Source organism: Rhinichthys klamathensis, unplaced genomic scaffold (assembly GCF_029890125.1).
Source record: "Rhinichthys klamathensis goyatoka isolate OS25496 unplaced genomic scaffold, OSU_Roscu_1.1 h1tg000111l_1, whole genome shotgun sequence".
In the NCBI taxonomy this organism is placed as follows: Eukaryota; Metazoa; Chordata; class Actinopteri; order Cypriniformes; family Leuciscidae; genus Rhinichthys; species Rhinichthys klamathensis.
Window position 1 is genome coordinate 12702493 of NW_026606649.1, and position 20164 is coordinate 12722656.

Genomic DNA, 20164 nt, shown 5'->3' on the forward strand with positions numbered 1-20164 from the left:
ATCGAGATCATTTGGCTGCATGTGGGGGACTTGACACGCAGCGGGTTGAGGTGTACACGACTTTCATGCATTTCATGAATTCCTCTGCCTTCTCGAAATCACTATCTGTAAGCCTTTCTAGTCTGTGGAAAATAAACAATAATGTTAAGAACAATAGGTAAATTTATATTGTTGCAAGTGACCCTCTTGTCCATCACCTCACCTGTCCCTCTCCATTGGCCTCCTTAGCCTTTGATCGAGGCAAGCTGCCTGGATTGCAGGGAACTGCTCCACAAACCGCTCCACCATGAGGTATAGAGAATTCCAGCGAGTCCTCACATCCAGGATAACATTGTGCTCTGGCAAATCTAAAGCACAGACATTTGAATTACAATAAACAATTGCTTATATTTAAAAGTATTACTTTTCAAGATGTATTTATAATTATATATATGCTATTTACTGAGGAGTCGCTGCTTCTCTCTCAGGACAGTTTTGCTCATGGTGGAGCGCTTCAGCCACACTACCACTGCACGAATCTTTGCACACCACCTAGTCACAGCTTGGATGGTGTACACCTTCTGTGCTGCCAGGTTGAGTGTGTGGGCAAAGCACCCAACTTTTAAAAATTTCAAGTTTCTCAGGGCAATATCCATGTTGTATGCGTTGTCTACTGTGGCAGCTATGACTTTTCCAGTCAACTTGAACTCCTCAAGAATGCTGTGGATTTCCTGTGCCACCACTGGCCCTGTCTGGGACTCATAAACTGCTTCAGTGCTCAGCACTTTCTGCTGGATGCTGCCTTTGTAAATGTAATGGACAGTCACTGTTAGATAGTGGTCCTGTGCCACACTGGTCCATCCATCGCAAGTAATTGCAATTTTGCTGACCTGCGCCAGCTCCTGGGTGACATTATGTTTTATAACAGAATACCACGCGGGTGTGTATGTGTTGGACATGTCATCCCTGGATGGTGGTTGGTATCTATGATTGAGGGCAGTTCTCATCTCCCTCTATAAAAAAATAAATATGATATCTATTAGCCCCATCACCACAAATTTGGTGACTGCCCTGTGGATTTTCTGCACCTTCTCTTTGGTTAGTGCAGCCTTCTTAGCCATGGTGAAAGGAGTCACTGTTGTAACTTGAAAGCCAGAAATAAAAATATTACTATCAAAATTGTTTATAACATACACCTAACTCTTCAGGTGAAAAATTGTGCCATTTAATACTGATGTAAAACACTTAAGATCAACATTTTGTCTTCACATATTACGACTTTTACTTTAAGCAGAGAAATATCTGACAATGAGCCGAAATATTTAACACACACAGTATAGCTACATATAAAGAAGTGTTGGAACTTTGTTAAAATATTTTGCGCACGTTGTCACACACGCTGTTGAATTTGCTAGCCTACTTCATATGCAAAATTTGCAGTTGGCATTAAATTACTAGACTTACCCGAAGAGGAACGGCTGCTGTTATCATCATCTGTGATGTCCACCACCACACTGGCAGGGCTGGGACTCTCTTCAATTTGTACGGTGGCGAGGCCAACACTAGCTGCTGCTGTTGACGTGCTTGGCTCTGAGTCTCGTAGGTTGTCAAACACGGGGCATTGGTCGGCTTTTAAGTACACTCCATGTCTCGTCAGATGTTTCATTAAATTCGAAGTGTTACCTCCCTTGCATGATATTGCTTTAACCCTTTAGAACCTGAAGCTAAAATAGGTGTTTTTCACACATTTTGATTTTTTGACTGTAAAATTCTAAAATAATGTGCTATCTTCATGTGCATGGTGTCATCTTTTTCAGAATAAGATTAGCTTTCAACAAATTACAGTTATTGACCATTATTGTGTGTGGTGAGTTTGTAAATATAATTTAAATAGACAAAAAAATTAAAAAACGAGAATACTTTTTCTGATTTTTATTTAGAAAAAAACTGAAAAATCACAAACGAAAGGAACTAACACTTTAAAGTTGAAAAATGAAGTATAATACATCAGATACAAGTCTTTTTTGTGACATTGGGTTGCACAGTTTTCATTTAGGACACTTTTTTTCATACACGCATGCGTCCATTCATAGGCACGCACACATGCACATGCATACACCATATGTAAAGATACGTGAAAGAGTAACGGCCATCCGCCTCCCAAGTTTCATTAAAAATCATCCCAATCCCCTCTTCTGCTGTCTACCACTTCTTTCGCGATGTATTTGTTAGTTTCTTTTACTATTTTATGCAATCCAAAACACTCTAACCTGCTGCGCTTCGTATCTCTCTGTTCAAATCCTTCCTTCCCGCTCTGCCAGAAAGCTGCTGTCATTTGCTGACGGAATTACCGTAATAAGTCGTATATTGCAGAAATGCGCATGTTGTCTACTGTCAGGGGCAATTTGAATGGTTTTGATAGTGCGAACGGTTGAAGAGTTACGGTACAATGAATACAGCTTGCTGGTCTGTGTCGGCGACGACACAGCCGATTCTAAAGGGTTAAGGCATTTGTTGCATGTCGCAGAGTCGCATTATACGTGAAATGCAGCCAAACCTTGGAGCGTTTTGACTTCGGTATCTTCATTAATCCTCTCGCTATCAGTTCAACAAGTGTTCAGAGTAGCATCACTGACGTCACGCAAGTTGGCGCCGGAACACCAGGGGGCGGTAAAAAAAAGTCAGGCACCAAAATTAGGCACCGAAATTTCCATTCTTATTCAGTCTCGTTACTACCGTTTACGTCGGAACAGGTTGGAATGAACAGATGGGTTGGAGTTGCATATAACCTGTGTTTTGGCAGCTCTATGTTCTCCGTCCATTATTTTAACTTAACTATTTGCACTTAATTAACCTATACTCATTGTAACTTGCATTATGCATTGTTTATTATTTCTAAAAACATCATCATGATGGCGGAGCACGAGATGCGACACTCTCTTTCTGCTGTGCCCTGTATGAGGAGCTTGAAGGCTGGGGCTGTTTACGCCCAGGAGCCCTAGTGGGTTGGGGACGGCGAGGGAGGTAGCGCTTGAATGCCTCCGCCTGCTTTTTGGCCTCCTGGAACCTCTCAACGACCGTATTCACGGCATCACTGAAGAGGCCAGGGGGGCGATAGCGGGGCATCAAGATGAAAAGCTCTGTTTTTTCCTTTAATCTCAGAGAGATTGAGCCAAAAATACCTCTCAGCGGCCACCAGAGATGCCATAGACTGCCCAATAGCCTGGTATGCCTGCAGTAATTGACATAGTGTGCAGACAAGCACCAGCCTGACCTGTTGCTCTGTATGCTTTACCCACTAGCTCTGATGACATTTTTAGTGGCTTAGTGGGTAGCGTCTGGGCCTTCAGGAACGATGCTGAAGTAGGGGGAAGATAGCTAGCGAGCGTCTGTTCAACCCTAGGCATTGCCCCATAACCTTACTCTTTCAACCCCCTCATATCTGAATAAACATGAACTTGGGGGCTGAAAAAACAGGACAAGTCTGGTTTATTCCATGATCTAGATAACGTGTTATGAAGATCAAGAAAAAAATGGAAGGCCCCGTTGTGGAGGTGCAACATTTGATTGCAAAAAGCGCTCGTCCAGTCGTCCAGTCCAGAGAGTGCTGGATCCCCCGGGTAAAGGCAGAGAAAGGGTGGCGCCCATCTCTAACCCATCCGAGAGATCCATTGAAGATGAAGATCAGGAAAAAAATGTAAGGCCCTGTGGTGGAGGTGCAACATTTGATGGCAAAAAAACGCTTGTTCAGTCCAGATAGCACTGGACCCCCGGATAAAGGCAGAGAAAGGGTGGCGCCCATCTCTAACCCATCCGAGAGATCCATTTGGGAACCCCATGAGGCCAGAGCCATGAGGAACGCGAACCTGAACACTTTCCTCGAAAAGTGACAGGTCGGAGCAGAGTGTGCGAAGCAGCAGTCTCTCAAAATGCTCGCAGTCAGCCCCCTCGAAGCCCCCCATGATTCGCTCCCAAACACATAAAACACAAGTTGTGTGAATTCCCATCCGTTAGGAAGCGTGGGCAGGGAGATGCACACTGCTTGAATATTTGGTTCGCCATGACAAGTGTGATTTAGTGTGTACTGCACTATATAGGGACAGATAACAATAAATAAGACACACAGTTTGACACAGAGCACTTGCTGAGGCACAGAAGCTAGCACTGGTCATTGCGGAAGTGCTGTTATCCTTTCCTGGGGTGTGTTTAACGTACAACATCGTAACTCGCTGGTTCACTACCATAGTACGATGCATCGTTGAAGAAATCAACTAGGTGGTCACGACTGTTTCCCGAAACCGTATTGTCGCAAAGTGGTCGTTCAACCACGTTGGTTTATGACGTCACGCAGGTGGTGGAGTAATAACTTCTTTTAATGAATCTGTTTGAGATCGAATTAATGCTAGATGTTTTGCTATAAATTACAGACATAGCATCTGAGGACTATTTCTAATTTTTCTCAGTTATTTTGCTGTATTTCCAGATTCAATCATAGGCTCGTTCTTACGTAGTAGAGCACGTTCGCACGTGCACATTCTTCAAAAACGGAGCTTTAAATCTCTTGACAAACTAAAAGACGTAAATGACATTATTTTGCTCAAGATAAGGATTTATTAACCCTCTGGGGACCAAGGTGTTTTTGGGGTCCTTGATATGTTTTGACATGCCCTGACATTTGTGCTTTTTTCAGTTGCTTATAAACATATTAATGGCACAGGTGAAATTACACTCTATTTAGCACAAACAGGGCTACCATCATATGTGAGCAACATGTATGTACATGTTTGTATTTTTGAGAGAATATTGTTTATGCATGGTTATTGAAAAAACTAAAAATTAAAGTTTCTGAAATAAAGCCACAAAACACATACTAAATATGTGTCCACAAGACTTTTGACTAATGGAAGTTGTGGCCTAGAGTTTTTGCTTCAAAATGATCTGAAAATCATCCTGTCTAATCATTCACATAACACAATAGATTCTTTTAAATTGTGAAAAAAAAAAATTGTTAGCCAAGGCAATATGCGAATGGGCGTGAACGGCCCAACCCCATTGTGAATAATTAGGTGGTTGAGAAGACAAAGACCCGCATATTAATGAGCCTTTAATTCAGGTGTGTCACACAAGAAAGAATGCAAGGACAATACACACACACACACACATACATACATACATACATACATACATACATATATATATATATACAGGGTGCGATTTGTGAAAAAAACAGAGGGGGGGATGTTTTGAAAAAGTTTTATTCATAAAAATAAATTATGAGAACATGAACTTCATCACTGCATTTGCAGGAATTGTAAAATCTTTTTTCTTATTAACTCATGAAGTAGCCTTACGCAATATTTTTACTCTAATAGCTTATATGAACTGTGATCACGCACAACGAAAAAACACGCAATAATTAAATCCCCCTCCCAGTACCATGGATAGTGCCACTCGGCTTGAAATGTAAAAACACTTATTTATGAATGGCAAAAATAAATGGCACAACGTAGTGTCAACTTAAACATAAATAGGCTATAGTGTAGGCCTTTGCATCACACTAGGAAAACAGTCTTTTTCTGCTTTCCTGTGGGAAAAGCCGCAGCTTTCCAGTGGGTGGTCCATTTCGGATTTTATTGTTCTATCGCACTGACAGTTCACATTACAGCGCTTTACTTAGTTTAGGCTAGGCTACTTCTATCAGTCTGCTGAACCATGGATTGATTGCAAAGTTAAACCATCACAGTAGAAACAGTTGTACTGCTGTTAAAGTAACAACGTTAACGTTACATCGTGATGCTGAGCTACAGTGAAATGATAGAAAAGACAGATGCATTATCTGTGTCAATTCGCGTCTACCGTGCCGCGCTAAACGCCTCCGACACACAGCTCCACTGCCCAGTCTAGCAAGTGTTGATAGGCTATTACTCGTGAGGAGCAACCAATCAGATAGCGCCGTGGGCGGGACATTGAGCAAATCTGCAGAGAGGCTGCGGCCGCTATACCAGAGCCAGCCGAAGGAGCGCATTTTAAAATAAAATTGACTTTAATCAAACCACAGACCCGTGATAAGTTTTGTGATCCGTCTCTCCACTAGTGTAGTAGCACTGATCACTTTGAGAGGGGGATAAATTTATCCCCACCGGGGATAAAAATAATTAAGCAGAGGCAGGGATACTTTGACCAGAAAGGGGGAAATCCCCCCCCCCCACGCAAATTGCACCCTGTATATATATAATCAAACTATAAATGAAAGTCAAAGGCACATTTTTTGTCATACCTGGAAACAAATCCTGTTCAAAAAGGTTATATGGGCCATTCTACAGAATTGGTTCAAAGTTAGAGTTGGAAACATCTTGAAAAGAAAATAGTCTTTTTCCATAAACGTCTTAGTTGGCCAATACATTTTTTCATACATATTTCAAAGTTAAGGATTCATTATTTTGATATAGCTTGCATTGGAACAAACACTATAACATCTTAGTTGATTAGTTTATTGACAAAACATACTATATATTTAACATATGAGCAGAAACTGCTAACAAAAGCTTAATTGATGTCTATTTTAGAGTTAAAACTTTATAATCTATCCAAAACTAGTCACACACACACACACACACACACACACAGAAACATGATTCAAATTTAAACATTAGGCTATTTTTGCATTTACAGACACTAACGTTATTATATATCGCGATTAGAACAAAGCACAAGAATAAAACACTTACAGCCCAGCTCGCTCCTCGAAGTGAAAATAAACCAGCACTTGTTCTGAGGTAGGTAAATGTCCCAGGATTATTCCTCACAGCCGCGCAAGACGACAGTGCATTAATCTGACTAAATAAAGTGTGTTTACCGAGTTTATGTGGGCGTTTACACGTCTCAATGTGTTGCTTCAGATCGTTAGCGTTTGAATAGCACACGCTCTCCGTGGGCGTGTCGCATTAGCGGAATAATGAGATGCGAGAACGATAATGAGAACGGCTGACACCTCTCTCTTTTCATAGAGATTACATAAACAGAGAATATTAATTTTAGTTTTAAATTAGATAATTCAAAAGTACAAACTTAAATGATCATAAACATATATTGCTCATGTTTGGGAGAATAGTATTCGCTGAGTTATGTGTAAGTTTAGAGACGTGCTCCAGAAAAAAGTTCACGGACACGGAGAGGCAGAACGCACACCCTGTTTATTTTCTTTATTTTACAAAAGCACAATATTTTATTTCGATTGTAGGTGGGCACATAAAAAAGTAGACATTTAACAGTTTATTTTTTAATATCTCTTAACTCTGTATGACCAGAAATGATGGAGTAGTTTAAGTCTATTTTTCTGCGATGTGAAAAAAATCTGCCAAAACGCACCGGTGCGTTTGCCGTCCCCAGAGGGTTAAGGTTGAATGTCATGCAAACTAGAAACTCTGCTTCTAACACAGGTTGAGGGCTGTCGTTCCAACCACACAATTTTGCGATGCTGATTGCGAATGTTCGTTTGAACGATGGTTTCGGGAAACACCGACTCGTTGAACTATGCTGATAGCGACGGAACTTACGACCGTAGTTGGCTAACGATGCTTTTGGGAAACACACCCCTGGTTGTTACGTCACCCGCCCGTGACGTTCCGTCTCGCCATTGGACTAGTTGACACGTGCTTCAGATGCAATCACGCAGAGGCGTTCCCAAAGCGTCATCGACACAGCGCGAATTCCCTCGAAAGGGAACAACATTAAGGTATGAAAATGATGACAGAATTTTCATTTTTGGTTGAACTAGAGAAAATTACCTCCTCTGGGATACTTTTTGGAGCCTTTGGGAGAGCCATGAAGGCGTCTGTTGTCATGTCATCTGCATTCCAGGTATCCCATGCTGCCTTCTAGCTCCTGGTTGCAGGACCCAGAGACTTGGCAATCTCAGGTATGTATCTGAAGTTCTTGCCAGTCCCAAATGCCACCCACAACTCCTCGATGTCCAGCCAGAGCATGTGCAATGGCTAGAACTACAACATCTCTGTCCACAGTGCAAAGTGTGATCTTTTTAAATCCTTTTCTTGCAGCATCCACTGCATGGAGTATCATCCTTGTATCTGCCTCTTCATGTGTGCAAGGGGCAATCTGATCTGATTCTTGTGGGTGAGATGATCGAACTTTTTTTTTTCATCAACTCTTGTTCTTGTTCCCTTTCCTTTGCTTATGTCTTGTCTGGGACTTTAAGCTGTTAACTTTATAGCAGTCTCATACAACATCCACTCTGTTGGCCTTTCAAGTTTCTCTTTGATATAAGGTATTAAGATCTTGCTGGAAAAGTCAGTGAAGGTAAGGTATTAGCTTAGCATTTTGATGACTGCTGACCAATCTAGTATTTGGTCCTGACTGTTTGGGGAACTGTTTTGTGAGGAGGCACTGTGTGGGGCACTGCTTATATTGTTTTCTAGGCAACTTAACATATCAGCCTTGTTTTCCAAGCTTAGTCCACCATGATGGGAGAGTGATGGAGGGTAGACCTGATTTACATGTTTGAAGAAGTTTTCTAGATTCCCATCAGGGTCTGAAAGGCGATGTAGAGTCTGGAAAACAGTGCACAGTAATTTTTCAGTGAGTTTTGTCTTGGGCTGTCCTTTTATTGGAGCTGTTTTAACAAGAGAGAGCTTGATCCTCTTCAAAGGGGCAGTGATGGGTTTCGTGCCCTGCATCCTCTCTGAAACAAAGAGTTTGTACTGCTCTTGGCCCATCCTCTCTGCTACCCGAAAAGCATCCACAACAGCTTGGTCTGCTAATTCTCTTGGGTCAAGCTTCAGAAGGTTGCCGCTCGGTCCTCAACAAGCTGAGAGACTCGCAGTGCCATGCGACGGTACTGGACATCTGTTGGGGGGGCGGCTCGACGCTCCTCCGCCTGGCGGATGGCGATGGCTCCTCCGGTTGAGGGTAGCTGACAGTGAGTCCCCCGCTCCCTGCTCCACCCCCATCATGTCGAACGGGAGCGACTCCTCTGCTCCCTCTTGGACAGCAGCAACCCCTCCTCGACCCAGGAGCATGGTAGCGAGCTCTCCGTCCCACCTGCGGTTCAATCGCTCCAGCACCACCGCCTCGGGCATTCATTGACGGTCTCTGCTTCTTTGCAGACTGACCTCCTCAGCATTGCGATCCCCCTCAGCAGCGAGGGCTCTCCGACAGCGTGTCCCTCCTTCCTCCCGGGCTTTGGCACCAATGCAGCAAAGTTAGTTGTTGTGATTGTTGTGTGTTGTTGTGTGTTGTTTGCTGGTGGGAACCGGCGAACATTTAACAACTTTAATAAAACCAATACAAAATGAAAATAAAGGCGGCAGCCCCCCGCGGAGGACTGCCGTGCACACACATAACAAAACATAAACAAAACACAACATAAAATCCAGGCCTGGTCCTCTCTCGTCCTGTACTGTCGTCGCTCTCCTTTTATGCTTCCGAAGCTCCTCTGTGAGAGATACGAGACCAGTGAGTCGCGCAGGTGGCCCTCATCAATAATCACGCCACCGGCCTCGCGCCGCTCTCTCGCGGCCCTCGGCCATGTCCTGCTCGCCGCACACGTCAACCAATGCACTCACATGTATTTTGAATTTCAGCTGGACACTTTTGGCCTGTTCATGATGTCTGTTTACAGAGACACTCTTACTGCTGAACTCCATGGCATTCTCAAACACATCAATTAGACAAGACACTTCTGGTCCAGCAACAGAGGGAATCCTGGTTTTGCCTCTCTTTACAAGTACATGTCAACTTAATCTACTAAGCCTAACCCTCCTAACAGTGTACTAATACTTTAATGAGAGTTAGTTGACATGTAGTTGCAACATTACTTATAGTCAATAGACATAATGTTATTTTTGTCTGGAAATGAAACCCAATATTTAATATGTTAAATAACTGTGTAGCAAAGATGGATACCATGTTGTAAAAACAGTTTTTGGATAATCAGATTTATTAAATACTTTGTGGATTTTATTTCATATTGGATCATTTTGCTTGATGGACATGATGCCTCTGCAGAAAGGAAGGCAACAAGGCACGTCCGAATCCAATGCTCATGCAACATCCTGTCTACTTTGCTGCCTTCATCTGATTGATTTTTGAAGGCAGCATAGAAGCATCCTTAACTGCCAATGATATTCCACAATCCAGGCTGTGCAACCGATTCCAAGACAGGTAAAGAATAATAGCTTCTGAAAGTTGCGGTTGTGTTTGTGTGTAAATCCAACTTTTTCCACTTTTGTAATATTTTGTATTGTGTAGTAATTAAATAATTCACCAAAGTCCTCTCTGTTTTGTTGTACTGTAGATCATTAAACCTTTATGCTGCTTCAGAAGTACATGCACCTATCCAAAATAAGTTTCGTAAGGTACCTTTGTGCGCAAACACTGCCTGCAAAGTCATTGCCTGGCTGGGCATCGGGGCAACAAATCTTCTGCCTAAGGGTTCGGACACAGCCTCTGTATTTTAACACTCCGCCATGTTTCTTTGTTGCTCTCGCGTGTAAATAATTTTAAAAGAAAAAAACATTTCTACCCACTTATAATTGATATATGTGTCATATAAATGGGATAGCAGAATCTACTGATTTTACATTCTATATTTGAGTCTGATACGGTTTTGTCACTCCGGTTTTAAGGTTTCGCTTAGCTTTGCTGCACTTATTTGTGTTTTATGTGTTGTTATGCAGGTCTTACTATATTTTAATCTGGTTGTTCTGTAAAGCACTTTGGTCAGCCTAGTGGCTGTTGTAAATGTGCTATACAAATAAAGTGAACTTGATTGACATATACTGTATCTACTGTCTCATGATGTGATACGATACCATCATATCGGCCAGCTCTAGTGTGCGTCAATGGTGAAATGTTTTGGTGACAGCTCCAAAGACCATTCCCTGTGCTGTCAAACCTTAAAACGTATCGTTTGTTTTCAATAAAATAAGTAAAATTGTCCCTCATCCAGTGGACTGGTTAATAACAGTAAATACATGTGTCCATTGCCCAGAAATTGACAAGGCCAAAAGCAATTATGATTTCAACTCTATTAACTGTAATTTGATTAATTGGTTACTAATGTGTTCCACGCTTAGCCTGGCGGCTCAGTGAAATGCAGTTGGTAAGGACTTAATGACCAAACAACGCTTTAGTTAAAACATCTCAAGAAATCATGATCTTTGCTTCTCCAGTGAAGACAGAAGTGTCTTGGTTTTAAATCAAGAGAAGCCCAGATGGCTGAGATTTTTGTCAACGTCACCCCATATAATTCATCTTATCTATCCAACCCATAAAAAGAACAGTAAGGATATAATGTGTTGAGCACAGGTCCAAATTAAGAAATTCCTGGATAGAGAAGTGGGTTAATGGGCCAGTGATGGATGGGCCGGCCCATTTTCTCTGGTGACTAATGACGACCTCTTCACTTTTCTGAGATTTGGGTTCCTCTGCTGTGGTGAGAATGATTGAGCTTGCCTGGAGAGGGTCATCTTTGTGAACCAAAGTAGCTTCACCTTTGAACTACTTCTAAATCTTCTAAAGGACTGCGGAAGTGTCCACAATTGTTAAAAAACTCTTTTGACAAAATTATTTGACACTGGCATGGATTTCCATGTTGGTTTATGTCAGATTAGTGTACGTATATACTTCACAATTAGCCAAAAAATCACTTAGCGGTTCAGTGAGGGAGTCAGGAAGACTTGTCCAGAGTTTAACATTATAAATCCGTGACACGTTCGGTGACAGTGAGCTGCATTTAGATGCGGGATTGAAATGGTTGCTAGCAAACAAAAATAATCTATAACATTAATTTTGATTTTGGCTTGTCTTGAAAAGAAAAAGTAAAAAAAAAAAAACGAAGACGATGTGTGTGGAGCAAGTGGTGGTTTGTTGTTGTCGCACTAATTGTATCATCAGGTTCTGTGCCCCTATTGGTTTTTGATTTGACAGTTGTCGTAGGAGAAGCCACACTGTAGGACTGTGCCTCAAAACTTCTGACACTGGCAGAATTTCAATGGAGGTAAAATTTTATCATAATGTTGCTGATTAATCGGCTATCGGCAAACATGTCAAACTAGAATACAGATTTTGACCTATAGGATCAGAGGAATCTTTAAGAATTTGCTAAATTTGTCTCGGACAGCCAAATCTTGACCAAAATCATACAGTTTACACCCTGCTAAAGTCACGAGAAATGAGAGAGAGTGGGGCCGTTTTGTGAAGCTTTCCGATTGACTGTTTAAAACTAAGGTTCATACAAGTCATTTGTTCATGTTGTTGCGTACAGGAGAAAACATGCATGACAGCCAACAAGATAATGCCTGAAATATCTAACAAAAAATATCTGACTGAATGTTTCAATTATATACAAAGTTTCCCTGATCAGCACACCATCATCTACGGATAAGTATCACCATTACAAAAATAATCTCATTGTGCACACACATGCTGATCCTTTCAGCAGGGCATATTTGATTCTAGATGGCTACAGTATATGTTTTGACTGAAATGGTACCAGTGCATATTTCACATTTTCCCTGATTTCATATAATACAGAACATATTTTTGTGTTCTACTTGTGCTGCTTTTTTAAACTTGAGCTAGACGGACGTCTTTAGCACAACTGAGTGCATTTTCACACAATTGAGCGCCGCGGTCATGACACCCTGTCATGTTAAAGGCACAGTATGAAAGTTTCACCACTAGAGGCCGCTTATTCAAAACAATAACAAAGGTGTGCTGTGAATGAGCGTGGAATCATGGGAGGTGTTGTCTTCCCCTCCACAGCCAGCCGATGGAAAGCAATCTGATGGGACTCAAGGCAGAAATCATGGATGAGCTAATGTATTTAAGTTTTATTAATGTTACTATAGCCTGAAACAGGGCAGGGCCAGGAGCTGTGGGAACGGAATGAGGCCAGTGAAGTGAGTGAGTGAGTGATAGGTAGGTATCTCTCTAATGAGAGACACCTACACGACACACCGGTCTCAAGTCCCAAGGAAAGACGACAGTGAGGGACGAGAGAGGACCAGGGTGCGTTTCCTGAAGCCAACTATGGTCGCAAGTTCCGTCGTTACCAGCACAATTTAACAGAACGTGCGACCATAGTTGGCTCACTATGCTTTTAGGAAATGCACCCCAGGCCTGGGGTATTTTACCTTGCTGTTTTAATTATGCTAATATGCAACAGTTGGCTGCTGCCTCTCCTTTTGTTTTGTTGTTTATGTCTATTACAATTAAAGTTACATTTAACATTTGCCGGTTCCCGCCTCTTTCCTCCCTGAACTTAAACTCTGTTACAGTTATGTTTGATCACTTAAATTCGCATTATTATTTTTTTTTCTAATGAAATAGCTGCAAATGCTGAATTAATACTCATACTGTCACGGGTGGTGTATGCAGAGGAAGACGAGAAGTCGAATATCCAAATTCAATAAACTTTACTTACAACAATTCCAAACTCGGGTACAAGGATGACAGGCAGAAGGTTTACACACACTGAACACGAGGTGACATAAACACCATATATAAATGAGAACCGACCAAGGCTATGTTTACACGGAAACGATCTGAAGAGAAAACGCAATAGTGGCGTTGCGTTATCACTTTTTATTCTGCGGTTAGACGAGCGTTATGGTTGGGAAATCCGCGTGCATATGGTGACGCAAAAGTGTGTGAAATTCGATGTAGTATGCACTCCAGGCAGCTAGGTGGCAATGTGAAGCACTGCCACACAACAACACCAATATCTTAGAATATTTTGTACAACTGCTGAAAAGACTCTTGTATGTTTTTCAGAGCTGCTAGGGCAACTTGAAGGTCCGACGTATGGAAATAATCTGACATGTTGGTTGTTATTTTCCTGTACTGGCGCATGCATGTGACGTAAACGCGTACACGACGAGAGCCACCGTGAGCAGATTTGCCTTTTACTGTTTAGACGGGAACGCGACGGTGGAGCGTTTTTAAGATTTCCACTCTGGAGGGTGGTTTCACTTTTTTGCGTTTTTAAGCCCCCAAAACGCTGTTGCCGTGTAAACGAAAGGCACATCCGATAAAATATTTTTACGTTTTCACCCGGAATCGTTCTCGTGTAAACGGGGCCCAAGACTAACTGAACAGAAGGAAACTAAATACAGATACTAATTAACAGAAACAGGTGGCACAGATGATGACAATGACTAAACACAGGTGACGATGATGACGACACGCAGGTGTGTAGACAAGAGGGATGCTGGGAAGTGTAGTGAAGAGGCGGAGACAAGACAGACTGTGACACATACGGGTTTCTTTATTTGACAAATATGATATATTTGGCGGATATTATTTAATTGACAGGCAACATGATTACACCTTGTTAAAATAGCTGATTTCTCTGGATTTAAACATTGTTGGAAACATTTGGTATAATGTAAGTACAGACTTCAACAAAATATATAAAACTGTGCCAGTGGTTGTAGGATATTTTAATGCAAAAATCCTCCATATCGTGCCTTTAAAAGAAGTTAAACTTTTAAAAGTGCATCATGAGACCTGTGTTCTTTTACCTGTGCCCCAGTAAAAAAAGGGTTGAGTGATGCCCCAGTTTTTACATTCAGGTTTTTAAACGCACGTTTGAGAGCCATATACAATGACATGATTGATTAGGCTGCTACCAAACATATACACACATGGTGCATCATGGTCTGCGTTTACAAGTTTTACTACTAGTTTTGACAACCTGTTTTAAAGTCTTAATTCAACAACTTTATGGCTGTTAAATAAACTATGTAACAACTGAAATTCCTTACCATTAATTGCTAGTTATACATACACTCACCTAAAGGATTATTAGGAACACCATACTAATACTGTGTTTGACCCCCTTTCGCCTTCAGAACTGCCTTAATTCTACGTGGCATTGATTCAACAAGATGCTGAAAGCATTCTTTAGAAATGTTGGCCCATATTGATAGGATAGCATCTTGCAGTTTATGGAGATTTGTGGGATGCACATCCAGGGCACGAAGCTCCCGTTCCACCACATCCCAAAGATGCTCTATTGGGTTGAGATCTGGTGACCATTTTATTACAGTGAACTCATTGTCATGTTCAAGAAATCAATTTGAAATGATTCGAGCTTTGTGACATGGTGCATTATCCTGCTGGAAGTAGCCATCAGAGGATGGGTACATGGTGGCCATAAAGGGATGGACATGGTCAGAAACAATGCTCAGGTAGGCCGTGGCATTTAAACGATGTCCAATTGGCACTAAGGGGCCTAAAGTGTGCCAAGAAAACATCCCCCACACCATTACACCACCACCACCAGCCTGCACAGTGGTAACAAGGCATGATGGATCCATGTTCTTATTCTGTTTACGCCAAATTCTGACTCTACCATCTGAATGTCTCAACAGAAATCGAGACTCATCAGATCAGGCAACATTTTTCCATTCTTCAACTGTCCAATTTTGGTGAGCTCTTGCAAATTGTAGCCTCTTTTTCCTATTTGTAGTGGAGATGAGTGGTACCCGGTGGGGTCTTCTGCTGTTGTAGCCCATCCGCCTCAAGGTTGTGCGTGTTGTGGCTTCACAAATGCATTGCTGCATACCTCGGTTGTAACGAGTGGTTATTTCAGTCAAAGTTGCTCTTCTATCAGCTTGAATCAGTCGGCCCATTCTCCTCTGACCTCTAGCATCAACAAGGCATTTTCGCCCACAGGACTGCCGCATACTGGATATTTTTCCCTATTCACACCATTCTTTGTAAACCCTAGAAATGGTTGTGCGTGAAAATCCCAGTAACTGAGCAGATTGTGAAATACTCAGACCGGCCCGTCTGGCACCAACAACCATGCCACGCTCAAAAATGCTTAAATCACCTTTCTTTCCCATTCTGACATTCAGTTTGGAGTTCAGGAGATTGTCTTGACCAGGACCACACCCCTAAATGCATTGAAGCAATTGCCATGTGATTGGTTGATTAGATAATTGCATTAATGAGAAATTGAACAGGTGTTCCTAATAATCCTTTAGGTGAGTGTATATTATTTGTAAGGTAGCTTTAGAGCTAACTTGGCAGCGCAACAAAAATTTAAACTGGTTGTTGTGCACTTCTAGTGTAGATTCTAATGGGATTAATCTAGCTTTTTGAGATCTAGTTTTGTTTTGTGACCTTGTCTTGGTCTTGTTTGAAAACCAGCAAGTTTAAGGGGTTTAAGGGCTATCTTCTGCCTTTTCTATGTTGGCAACACATGGAACTAGGCCAAATTAGCCATTGGGTCTGGCACCAGCATTGGCAGTGTGTCTGTGAAAAAAATATTTGATTGAGAGAGTACAGTGACCCACAAGTTCCTGCTCTATTAAGCCCTGTCAGGACACTGTAAATAAACGGGAACTTCAATCACCTCTAGTTGACCCCAAAAGAGTCACACATAGTCTGAAAGGCGCAGGTTGGCATGGGCGATGTCTTGCTACTGTCTGTGCTGTAAGACGTTTGATAAAAGGTGCCCTCTTAATCCGTCTGTACTTATCAGCGCCCACAATTTAGAGCTCAGGTCACGATGACGGACAAAGCAGCTAAAGGGCCACGGGTCTCTTTGATCGGCTGTGCTGCCACATTTCAGACCATTGTTCTTCGCTCATCTCTCCCATAGCCAAACAGACCCCATGTACACACACCTAAATCAATCTGATTACTATGATAAAGACTTACCCTGCTTTCTTTTCATTTCATTTTCATTTCAAAGGAGTGTTAGTCCAGATCCAGCTCTAAATTATGATTATTATCACTCAGGGAGGCAGGCTGATTCATTTCCAAGAGGGACGACTGCCACAGACCCAGAAACACTTCAGCTGATATGAGGAAGCACAGATCAAAGCGACGAGTGGAGAACAGGGGGAAGGGGAGTGAGAGAAAGAGAATGGGAGCACAAAAAACAAACATGCAGGCTGTTCACAGAGAAGATTGCACATAAATTAGCCTGCACTTTTTTTTTCATTCACAGCTCTAATTCGCCAACTTAAGGCCGAAACATGTGTCACACTGCATTGTGGGAATGGCCTTTTCTCCTGGAGTAGACTGATTTTATTTGTCAGCTCACTCACTCTTTTAGATGTCATCCCAGACCGTGTTCTAAATCATTTATCAGGCCAGCATCATTCTGCACACGTGCGTCAGAGCATTCCATGCCCTTATATACAGAGCCAAGCCAAATGAGAAAAATATGTGTGCCAATTTTAATAATTTCTGTTGTTTAAAATGCTAATCTTAGTGTTGATTTAAACACATTTATAATATTTCAAGTTACTCACTTTAAAATGATGTAGTTACGAACACACTGTATATTTTGGTAACACTTTACAATATGTTTTCATTAGTTAACATTGGTAAAGTACATTAGTTAACATGATCTAAAAATGAACAATATGTCTACTGCATTTTAATATTAATTTTCAACATTTACTAGTACATATTTAAAAACAGAAATTGGATATGTTAACATTAGTTAATACACTGTGAACTAACATGAACAAACAATGAACTGCTGGATTTTTATTAACTAATGTTATCAAAGATTAATAAATACTGTAGCAAATGTAGGATATTGCTTATTGTTAGTTCATGTTAATTAGTACATTAATTAATGGTAATAAATGAGACTTTATTGTGAAGTTTTACCAGTATTTTTTATTTTAATTACATTTTGGGGCACTTAGCAAAACAATAACTATTGGGGAAATAGGGAACAAATGTATTCTGTTTTTGATTCATTGAAAAGAAGTGATTCATAAGAATCGGGCTACACTAGCCACTCTATGTTTTTGATTCACTGACTCATAGTCATTTACGCATGAATTGGACCACACTGCATGGTTTGTTTTTGCGTGCAGCTCATGAGGTGAACTCCACAGAAAGACGTTTCTTGCTATTATTTCACGACACATTGCCTTTTTTTATTTCATTACTTTCAATACAGACAGCAAACTTATATTCACAACTCGGGTAAAATATGATTTCTGTTGTAGTGGCACTGGAGATTCTACTGAAAAATAATTAGGCAAGGATGCATTAAAGTAACCAACAGTAAAGATACAATCTTTTGATTCATCAAAGAAGCCTGTAAAAAAAAATTGCATCATGGTTTCCACTGTTTTCATCATTGATAATAATAATAATTGTTTTTTGAGTAGCAAATCAGCATATTATAATAATTTCTGAAGGATCATGTGACACTGACGACTGGAGTAATGACTGCTGAAAATAAAATTCAGCTTTGCCATCACAAGAACAAATTAAATTTTAAAATAATATCAAATTGTAATAATATTTCACAACATTACTGTTTTTACTATATTTTTATATCAAATAAAGCAGCCTTGGTGAGCATAAGTCTTAACGATCTTGAACTTTTGAACGGTACACAGCCACTGAAAATAGGCAGAGTTTGATATTATGATTTGATGTTTTATGTCACTGATGTCAAACCAGATATATATATATATATATCTTTTTTTTTTAAACACAATGTTTATTAATTGAATGTTCTGATAACTTTTCTCCCTCTGTCTTCCTCCCAGATCTCAGTCCAGCCCTGTGCCCAGAGGCTTGTGTGGGATCATGATGCTCAGCAGCTCAGTGGATGTACCCAGTCCAGGAGGGATGAGCGCGGTGGCGGCCCGGAACGTGATCCGCAGTTCCAGCATCAGTGGGGCAATGTACAGCTTGGAGAAAAGCCCCAGCAGCACGGGGCCCGATGCCACAGGCCTGGTCGGAAACAAGAAGCGTCGCTCCAGCCTGGGAGCCAAGATGGTGGCTATCGTGGGTCTGTCTCAGTGGAGCAAGAGCACACTGCAGCTTAACCAGCAAGGTGGGCAGCTTTGAATACTCCAACTTCTCTGTCAGATGGTATGCTTGTTGTTTCCTTTGACTATGTTTGCTCTCATGTCACAGCCTGAGCAATGTCATGATATTATTTGTCATTCCTGCATGGAGTGTAGTTTTGTTTCTCACCTCCTTCACCTTTTTATATTCACCTCCGCTCAACTTTCTTATCTTAGTTGACTTTCCAGTTTCACATGTACCAAGTTTCACAAGGTTACCAAGTCCTGTCAGTCTCACAGGCCTCGACAGTTTTAAGGGTATGCAAAGCGGAATTACTGGCCCTAAACTTTCAGATTTTCTGACTTGAGGATTTTTATAATAAAATAAAATAAATCATATATTTAGAGAAATTAGATTCATTGCTCTTATACAACAATAGGCTACTTGATATTGCATTGATGCAAATAGTCGCACACAACAGTATCATTCGTTGTCTTTTTATTTAAGAGTAAATGTTTCAACCATTACAAAAAAATTATACTTAACAAATTTCCTTCCTATTTTCAGGAAGAAATTACATTCAGGAATAAAGTATAAATAAATAAATATTAAAAATATCAAAGCGACTGAACACCACAACAAGCTTCTAAACGCACAAATGGAAACCTTATTGATGGAGAACTGCTATTTTTACCAGTGTTATGCTAGAAAACAAAAAAAGAACTTGGTCTTCATTCCTACTTTTTATGTTTTTCACATACACTTATAGGCAGTGTGTATAGTGTGTTTGTGTATTTTTAAAAAGTAAGAAAAAAAATCAATTTCAATTTATTTTCAATAGTTGTTTTAAATTTGGGTCACTCTAGCATCCTGAAGGGCCCATATGCCTTTCATACTCTGCACCCTTCATAACAGCGCCTGCGGTCCTCAATATATCTTTGTGCACATCTCTTCCTATTTTTTTCTTCTCAGGTCTTTTCTCATGTTCTGGTCACCATGACTTCATATGTGCTGGATCAAACTGTTCTTGCACATCTCTTTTTGTTTCTCTGTGGGATTCTTCTTTCTGTTGTATGTTACTCATTTTATGAATGGTGCAAGATGTTATGTTGGTCACCAGGTTTTGCTTTCTGCCACATTGTGTGTTTCAACTGACTTGTTAATACACAGTGTTACTTATGCCCATTTTCATTAACAACATTAGTATAGTGGAGCTTCGTTGTGTTCCACAGTGATTTTATTTTAATATGATACTTGAAAAAAAATAGTTTCCAGATCAATATATTTAGACAAGTAATTGAATATAGAGACTTGGGGTTGGACTTAAGCAATCAACTAAAAACTAGAGCTGTACGGTTTGTACGATTTTTGAAAAAAAATCATG

The 20164-nt window shown here is 40.8% G+C and overlaps 1 protein-coding gene across 1 annotated transcript in view; it reads left to right on the top strand.

Annotated features, from left to right (window-relative positions):
* Positions 1-20164, top strand: part of rims3 (regulating synaptic membrane exocytosis 3) — an 88267-nt gene that overhangs the window by 11849 nt on the left and 56254 nt on the right. The window contains exon 2 of the mRNA XM_056254543.1: positions 18537-18826. Coding sequence (XP_056110518.1) covers positions 18577-18826 — 250 coding nt within the window. The 5' untranslated portion in view covers positions 18537-18576. The remainder of the gene's footprint in view (positions 1-18536; positions 18827-20164) is intronic.